General features: G+C 45.1%; 1 protein-coding gene across 1 annotated transcript; it reads left to right on the plus strand.

The window, feature by feature from the left end:
* The first annotated feature begins 2,685 nt into the window (after window positions 1-2,685).
* On the plus strand, window positions 2,686-7,907 carry LOC119322435 (probable aquaporin PIP2-2). Its single transcript, XM_037595922.1, has 4 exons — window positions 2,686-3,071; window positions 3,179-3,474; window positions 4,563-4,703; window positions 7,454-7,907. Exons 1-4 carry the CDS (start codon window positions 2,756-2,758, stop codon window positions 7,559-7,561), a joined length of 861 nt encoding a protein of 286 aa, XP_037451819.1. The 5' UTR covers window positions 2,686-2,755; the 3' UTR covers window positions 7,562-7,907.
* Window positions 7,908-9,035: the final 1,128 nt, after the last annotated feature.

Raw genomic sequence — 9,035 nt, forward strand, 5'->3', positions numbered from 1 at the left:
CGAGGGTGATTTGATGAAATTGGTGACGGGTCCCTTCTGTTTGGTCCGACGTGGCGGATGCGCCTAGAAGCATCGGGTCCTTCCCATATCTATTCCTAGATATGAACTGGATATGAGGGGCGCTGTCCGAATATATAAAGCCGGTTTGAAAGGGCCGCTTGGGTTGCGATTTTTTTACCGGTCTATCACCGGCCCGTCCGCCTGGACATATATAAGGTCAATATAAGAGGTCCGGCCGTAGTGGTCTAAACTCTAAAGTCCACATATGTCAAATGGTTCTTATTTTTGCAGAACACGAACAACACTTGCTAAAGCGTAGCATTATTTGCTTCCTACCAAAACAAGTTGTACAACGTGGTATCCAAGGAGTTTGATCGCCTGTGTGATTCCATTTGCTCGCCATCCCTTGCCAATCCAGCCTCCAATCTTCCCATGCTTGCACAGGACCGATCGTTGTCGGTCGGCGGGACAGCAAAAGGAGGAAGAATTCAGTGGACAAACAATACTGTACACAGCAGTACATTTTTACGTACCGTGGCGTCGTTCACCTGACATTTCGTTGGAGCCATTGCAGGGAGTTTACTTAGATAGTGGTTGGGTCCAGCGACAATGATGCTATTGTGTCGTTTCCTTTCCGAAGACACCGTCGTTGGAGCACCTATCATGTTTCTTGGGTTGCCATGATTGATGGTTTATATTGTTTGATGAAGTTGTTCTGTTGGTCTTTTTTCTTTCACAATATTTTGGTTGTGTGCACCTGCAAATGTTTTAGGCAGCTCTTAAGATCGTCATTAGTGCATAGGCTGAGTGTAATTTTATCTTGACGATATTAATACATTCTTTTCATCTTGCAGTTTGTCAGCTCTTCTTTCTTTTGCGTGCAAGGACAAGCTCCTGTCCTGCGTCGGCATAAAGTCCGAGCCGCATCACCGTTGTAATAGCTACTACTAGTACTAGCTATAGTAGCTACGTCGACGGGAGCATCTCCTCAAATCTGAATGATTGAGCCGTGACAGTGACCCGAGCCGCCCGGTGCTTTCCAGCCACATGATCGTAGGTGGCACCGCCGGATTGGCTGGTCGCGCGCAGCAGTTGTGGATACTGTAAAAATCTGAAGGTCTCTGTTGTCCCACGTGTCCCATAGGAAACCTATATGGGCGTATGAGAATACGTACTTTGTGCATCTCAAGGTACGTAGTTAGCTACAGGGAAAGGAAATGGAGGAGATGTCATCGCTCGAGGGGCCGCGAACCAACCTGTGGTTGGATAGTTAGAGGGACTGTGGTATCTCCAACCCATCAGGTTTTAAATCCTGGTGCCCGCATTTATTCCTGGATTTATTTTAAGATTTCCGGCGATGCGCATTCAGTGGGAGGAGACGTTTCCGTCGACGATGAGGTGCCTACGGCGACTTCGTAAATCTAAAGATGATATGCCGGCTCAGTCTTCCGGAGATGCTTAGGGGTAGGGTATGCGTGTGTGCATTCATATGGGTGAGTGTATGCGCGTATATATGAGCGCTTGTGTCTGTACTGATGATATGCCGGCTCAGTCTTTCGAAGATGCTTAGGGGTAGGGTATACGTGTGTGCGTTCATAGGGGTGAGTGTATGCGCGTATATATGAGCGCTTGTGTCTGTACTGATGTTAAAAAAACATAGCTCGAGGGGGCCACCGGAGTAGAGTATACTACTGGAAATATTCGCAGACAGGGGAACGTTCTGCGCCCATCTGTTTCGTTGTTATACTTGTCTTGATGAGAGAAAGCGACCACCGATGGTTCATGATTTCTCCGTAAGCACAAAGGCCAGACCTAACCAGCCGGGATTCAAATTTCTGCAGCACGTTTTCTGCGAGGGGGAGGAGAAGGGGACAGCATATCACGTCACACAGCTTGCATGCAGGTTGCAGCTAATCAGGCCACTGTTAGGAATCTCCATTTGCAGGTAGCTCCGCGAGCTGTCCGTCTTAGCGATGATTCGCTGTCCTTGTTTGCTATTGGTGTCAATCAAGTTTCTGAGCATCTCCATTGGTGGATAAGCATGTATATACTGAACCTATTTAAATTCCTGTTATTGTTTTGTTTGTATACTGAATTGTTTTCTGAGAGATAGGACTGCCAAATTGTTCGGAGAAGTCGGCACCACAGTAAAAGTTATTTGGAGCTGCATATGCATGCATGCATGCATTTGGAACGGACACATCGTTGATCCTTCCAAGACATCTGCAAACCCATGCTAACCCGGCCTACACGCCCCTAGATAAAGGTCGCTATATATCCTTTCTTTTGCCATCACTGGTGATGAGTTACTTGAGAAGCAATGAGCGCCGAGCACTGTGGTGCGCTTTCTGACCTTTCTGCATATTCTTTTGCCGGGCGGCACAGGCACAGTACGTAGCAACGTAAGCGCACTGCACATACCTTAGAAAACAGCCCCTCCGATTGATCACTAGCCACCAGTTCGTTAGGCTCCGAAAACGACCTAACGATGATGCTATAGTCGGTTGTGGGCGGCAAATTATAACCCAAAACCTCCCATAAACTACGCAGAAAACCTTATCCCTCGCTAATAATCAATCTGCCTCCCCGCTAAACAGGCCAAACTCGAGCCGATGATGAGCTCGTCCTCTCCCCGGCACGACCCACCCTCTCGCGCCCCATATATACCTGGCCGCCCCTCCCCTCTCTCCTCACACTGAAACAACTGCAGCAAACACCATTCAAGCTACAGGGCACTAGCTAGACAGAGCTAGCAATGGCGAAGGACATTGAGGCGGCACCCCAGGGGGGCGAGTTCTCCACCAAGGACTACTCGGACCCGCCCCCGGCGCCGATTGTGGACTTCGAGGAGCTGACCAAGTGGTCGCTGTACCGCGCGGTGATCGCCGAGTTCGTCGCCACGCTCCTCTTCCTCTATATCACCGTGGCCACCGTCATCGGCTACAAGCACCAGTCCGACCCCACCGTAAACACCACCGACGCGGCCTGCAGCGGCGTCGGCATCCTCGGGATCGCCTGGGCCTTCGGCGGCATGATCTTCGTCCTCGTCTACTGCACCGCCGGCGTCTCAGGTCCGTCCTTCGACCACTGGTTCTCTTCTCGCGCATGCATACATAACTCCATATGCATGCATCATGCATTCGTGTGAGACTGACTGTCCTCTGTTCACGATGCATAGGTGGACACATCAACCCGGCGGTGACGTTCGGGCTGTTCCTGGCGAGGAAGGTGTCGCTCATCCGGGCGCTGCTCTACATCATTGCGCAGTGCCTCGGCGCCATCTGCGGCGTCGGGCTTGTCAAGGGCTTCCAGAGCTCCTACTACGTGCGGTACGGCGGTGGCGCCAACGAGCTCAGCGCAGGCTACTCCAAGGGCACCGGGCTCGCGGCCGAGATCATCGGCACCTTCGTGCTCGTCTACACCGTCTTCTCCGCCACCGACCCCAAGCGCAACGCCCGTGACTCCCACATCCCGGTGAGTACTCGCTAGTTGCATCGCCCATGGCTACTATAGCGTACAGTATATACCGTATTATACCATAGAGTACACTTTACAATGTCTTTCAAAAGGAAAAGTACACTTTAGAGTGTATAATTGATGCTTATGGGTTTATGGCCAATGATAGAACTGGATGCAGATCAAAGTGCTGGGAAAGTCGTTGACCGTGTCCTTAACTCTTTTGACTTAGCGTTGGAACAACTTACTTGACAACGAGAAAACATTCTAGAACAAGTTTGTAAAGAATAATCTAGTAAGTTAAACTCAAATTACTGAAGTTAATTGCTGGTAAAAAGCCATTATCAGATAATATACTCAATTTCTGCTACCAGTGCTATAGTAGCAAAATACTTTCGGGAGAGAGCTCTCGCCGTCACGCAATTGCGTATGCAGGAGTAGGGCAAGCAAGTTCATGAATCCTGACAAAATGAAGCATTTTAGTGGACCTGTGCCAAAAAAAATGCAAGATTTATGGTCCAAAATTGTACGAATCACTCCACATCAAGCACCTGCATGTGCAAATGTATCTCCTTGTCTGATCCACCTCGTGCCAATAGGCAGATAGGAAGATTCCCTCGCTCGATTAGGCACTAGCCGCTGTCTCGCCGCATCGTCTACAGAAAATCTGAGGTGGCAAATTGAAAATGATCGCCACCGATTAATGACGAGATATATTCCATGGGTATGAACAAATTGCAGAAGTCTAGGGATAATGCCATGCCTGGACGTATTTTGTCATTCAGATTTGTTGAACCATCCCTTTCTGGTTACACAATTTGTTTTTTTTTTTGAACCAAACTGGTTACACAATTTTCAAACAAGTATGCTCTTATTTGCTTTCTTTTGTGTTGAGATGTATACTCAATTTTGGAATAATACTTACAGCTCACCTAAAAGTAACATCTACAAAAGCAGCAACTTGTTTTGTCCTTAATTTGCTATAATATTGACCAAGATGCTTGCTATCGTCAGTCTCTTTGATGTAACTGCTCAGCGTGCATGCTAGTTAAGCTGATGTGTTTCATGGTTTGATCTGAATGTTTTGAACTTACCGATCTACTCAGGTGCTGGCTCCTCTCCCAATCGGATTCGCCGTGTTCATGGTCCACCTGGCCACCATCCCCATCACCGGCACCGGCATCAACCCAGCGAGAAGCTTGGGAGCTGCTGTCATCTACAACACTGACAAGGCCTGGGATGACCAAGTACGAGACATCAGTACATTATCATGGCCAATACAGTTATATGCTATAATAGACTTCCTACAGTTAAGCAATGGCATAAAATATTTATCAGCTACTACTTGGCTTTGGTCACAAATCGCGGTCGACTAGTACTTGATAACTCTAGACTGAATTGACAATCACACGGGATATATTTGATTAACCTATCATGATTAGTTGATGCCAAATAGAAAACTTATCATGTTTAGTTACTTAAATTCATAATCAGGATAATATTGCAAACGAACTGTTGCTTTCGAAGATATTGCAAATGAACGGCAGGATAAGGCTTGCCAAATTAAACAGCTAGCTGGTGTCAGTGTCGACACTCCAAAATTTCATCTATCATTGATCATTCGAAGTACTCACTTAGGTTATGCATGACATACTCATCCACTATTTTTGACGTTATATAACCTAATCCCTACCACACCCACCTTAAAGATGCTCCGTGTAACATTTTTTTTTTTCAAAAAGGGGGGCTTCCCCGGCCTCTGCATCAGCATGATGCATACGGCCATCTTATTAAGCATAAAATAGTCCACAAAGTCTCCAAGTCTCAAGGTTGTCAACAAGAAAAGTAAGAAAAGGCTCACACAGAGCCCGAAGGCTAGATACACAAGCTAGCCAAAGCACTTATACATCACAGCCGTTTGGCTCCAAAATAGACAGGTAAACTAATTGCCTATCCTGTTACACGACCGCCATCCAAACCGGCTGAATATATCCCGAGCTACCATCTCCCATCGGATAGCAGCAGTAACCAAAAGCTCCCTGGCCTCCGTCGGAGTGAGTAGCGACCAGGAACGGATAAGAGCCGTTGCTCGGAAGATAACCTGCAAAACATGGATATTTGTTGATCTGTTAAAGACGAAGTCATTTCTGCAATTCCAAAGCGCCCACAAAAAAGCGCAAACCCCCAAGCGAATATGTTTTGCTAACCCGGGCTCTACCCTAGTTAGCCATGTCCCAAACAACATGTTAACCGACCTTGGTGGGGTAATATTGAAAGCGACTTGAATAGTCGTCCAAAGAATTCTAGCTAGTGGGCAGTCAAAGAAAAGATGTTTAATGGTTTCACCCTGATCACAGAAACTACACCTAGTAGGTCCTGTCCAATTACGCTTAATAAGATTATCCTTTGTTAAGATCACCTGTTTATGTAGAAACCACATAAACACCTTGATCTTTAAAGGAACTCTGACGTCCCACATATGCTTTGAAGTAGGAATCGAGCTGGAATTAATAACATCAACATACATTGATTTAACCGTGAATCCCCCCGACCTAGTGAGATTCCAGCGTAATTTATCAGGTTGTTGAGATAGTTGTACCTGCATCAGTCTCCTAACTAGATGCAGCCACTCTTCCCAACGATTGCCCACTAACGATCTTCTAAACTGGATATCCAGGGGTATCGAGGCGAAGACCGATGCAACCAAAGCATCGCGCCTTCGAACTATACGATACAGAGACGGATACTGGATTGCTAGGGGAGCCTCTCCAAGCCAAGTATCCTCCCAGAATCTCGTGCTTGCACCATTACCAACTAAATGCTTTGACCTCTGAAAAAATGAAAGCTTCACTTTCATAAGCCCTTTCCAAAAGGGTGAATCAGTTGGTCTAACCGACACCTGAGCCAAAGTTTTGGTTTGGAGATACTTGTTACGCAGGATTTGAGCCCACATGGCGTCAGTTCCTGAGGATAACTTCCACAACCACTTACTAAGAAGGCACCGGTTCTTGACTTCGAGATTCTCAATCCCCATACCCCCTTGGTCTTTCGGTCTACAAATGATATCCCACTTCGCTAACCGCTATTTTCTCTTAGGCTCCTCCCCCTGCCAAAAGAACCTCGATCGATAGAAGTCCAGTCGTTTCCTAACTCCAACTGGGACTTCAAAGAAGGACAAAAGGAACATGGGCATGCTCGTGAGCACCGAATTAATAAGAATTAAACGGCCTCCATACGACATGAGCTTGCCCTTCCAACAACTTAGCTTCTTCTCGAAACGATCCTCAATACACTTCCATTCATTATTCGTGAGCTTGCGGTGATGAATAGGAATTCCTAAGTAGGTAAAAGGCAGCTCACCCAAACCACATCCGAACAACTGCTTGTAATCCTCTTGTTCCTCTTTGGCTCTCCCAAAGCAGAACAACTCACTTTTGTGGAAGTTAATTTTGAGCCCACTTAGCTGCTCAAACAAACAAAGCAGCAGCTTCAGATTTCTAGCTTTTACCAAGTCATGCTCCATGAAGATGATAGTGTCATCAGCGTATTGCAGGATGGATATACCCCCATCCACTAAGTGTGGCACCAAGCCCCCTATTTGGCCAACTTCCTTGGCTCTCCCTAACAACACCGCCAACATATCGGCTACTATGTTGAACAGAATAGGGGACATCGGATCTCCCTGCCGCAGGCCCTTATGTGTCTGGAAGTAATGACCGACATCGTCATTCACTTTTATGCCAACACTACCCTTTTGCGTAAAAGTTTGTAACATAACAACCTGTTTTAAAATCTGCTGCATGCATGCCACCATCGACCAAATGATTTAACTATGTCAAATTTATTCAGTTTTTCTAACCATAGCGAATCAAATCGTTATAAGATAAGCAATAAAGATTGCTTCGTCTGTCCTGTACATCACATAAACTTCCAATGAAGCGGCGCCGCTGCCGCTGATCTGCCTGCCACGTGCTGACTGCTGTTTGTGTTCGTGCAGTGGATCTTCTGGGTGGGGCCACTGATCGGCGCCGCCATCGCCGCCGCCTACCACCAGTACGTGCTGAGGGCCAGCGCCGCCAAGCTTGGGTCCTACAGGAGCAACTAAGTCACCGGTCGCTCCGGCCGGACTGAAGTGTAGATATGTGCGAAGAAGAAGGCTGCCTCCAGCAAATGCGCTATGGTTGCTCGAACCAACACCTTTGTCCTGTTCAGTGTCTCCGGTCTTTGCATCATCAGCTGCTACCGTTCCTCGGCTTGTGCATATGTCGATGTGACCGTCCATTCGTACGTCGACGTGTTCCGGAGTTCGCCATGTTTGCTTGCTGCTGTTTGTTCCAAGTGTGCTATCCTTTTACTCGCTCTATGTACTCATGTATGTATGGATGCATGTGGAGAATTTGTAAATCAAGAATTGGTATCGTTTATGAGATTTTATTTTACTTGCAAAGAAAGAGGTTCCACAGCTTCCATTAACTGTTTTTAGAACCAAGACAAAATAAGAGTCTAACTTTAAATTAATAAACGCCAACATAATGTTCCCGCAAAAAAACGCCAATATAATTGGCGAATGTTATGTATTTCATCTTAGCGCCTAATGGATCCCGCGCCAGCTGATTGCGATCGCATTGCTGTGATCTAAGAGCAAGTCGTGGGCTGTGGTTCCATTTCACAATTTTGAAAAATGTTCACAAACTTGAAATGTTTTTACTTTCAAAAAAATTTCACGAAATTAAAAACTGTTCCTAGATTTCAAAATTGTTCATGAATTGCCAAAATAATCACAAATTCAAGTGTATTTGAAACATGTTCAAAACATTAAAAATATCCATGATTTCAAAATACGTTCATGATTTCAAATGAAATCTTGATTGTCATTTAGGAATATTTGAGATTTCGACAAAGTTCACTAATGAAAAGAATGTTCATGATTTCAAAACTTGTTTGCGAATTTGATTTTTCTTGGCAAAACAAAAAAACATTCACAATTCAAGAAATGTTTATGAATTCAGAACTTATTCAGAATTAAAAAACATCGGCGTGAATTGAAAGATGTTCACAAATTCAAAAAATGTTTGTCGTCTAAAAAACAAATAACTTATTAAAAATCAAGAATTCAAAAAAAGTTCACTAATACGATAATTGTTCAGGATTTAAAAAGATGTTCCTGAATTTGAAGAAACGTTTGCCAATTCCAAACATGTTCAAGAAATCAAAAAAGTCCATGAACTAAAAAGATATTAGCGAATTCAAAAAATAGGAGGTACATTGGAAAAGGAAAACCAAAAGGAAAGAGAACATCAAATTAAAAACAAAAAAGTAAAGAGAAAATAAAATTAAAATCGAAAATAAAAAAATCAATAAGAAATGGCTTAAAAAAGAACATGGAAAAATATAAAAAAAAAAACTAGTGGGGAATATCTAGAACCTTCCCTTAACCGATGGGGAAGGCACAAATCAAGTGGACCGACCATAACAAAGCCAGTGCAGGGGTTGCGCGTTTGGTTGATATTTCCTGTCCTGTGTGGGGATTAGGAACCATCGAATTCTTTCCGGCGATTAAGCCGCTGAATAAGGCTCTT

This window comes from Triticum dicoccoides, chromosome 6B (genome assembly GCF_002162155.2).
Source record: "Triticum dicoccoides isolate Atlit2015 ecotype Zavitan chromosome 6B, WEW_v2.0, whole genome shotgun sequence".
Taxonomy (NCBI): domain Eukaryota; kingdom Viridiplantae; phylum Streptophyta; class Magnoliopsida; order Poales; family Poaceae; genus Triticum; species Triticum dicoccoides.

Bases quoted from the DNA above. Each gene is read 5' to 3' on its own strand.
- LOC119322435 (XM_037595922.1), top strand. From the start codon at position 2,756: ATGGCGAAGGACATTGAGGCGGCACCCCAGGGGGGCGAGTTCTCCACC. The intron at 3,072-3,178 runs GTCCGTCCTTCG...CACGATGCATAG, and splicing joins CTGCACCGCCGGCGTCTCAG to GTGGACACATCAACCCGGCG. The intron at 3,475-4,562 runs GTGAGTACTCGC...CGATCTACTCAG, and splicing joins CCCGTGACTCCCACATCCCG to GTGCTGGCTCCTCTCCCAAT.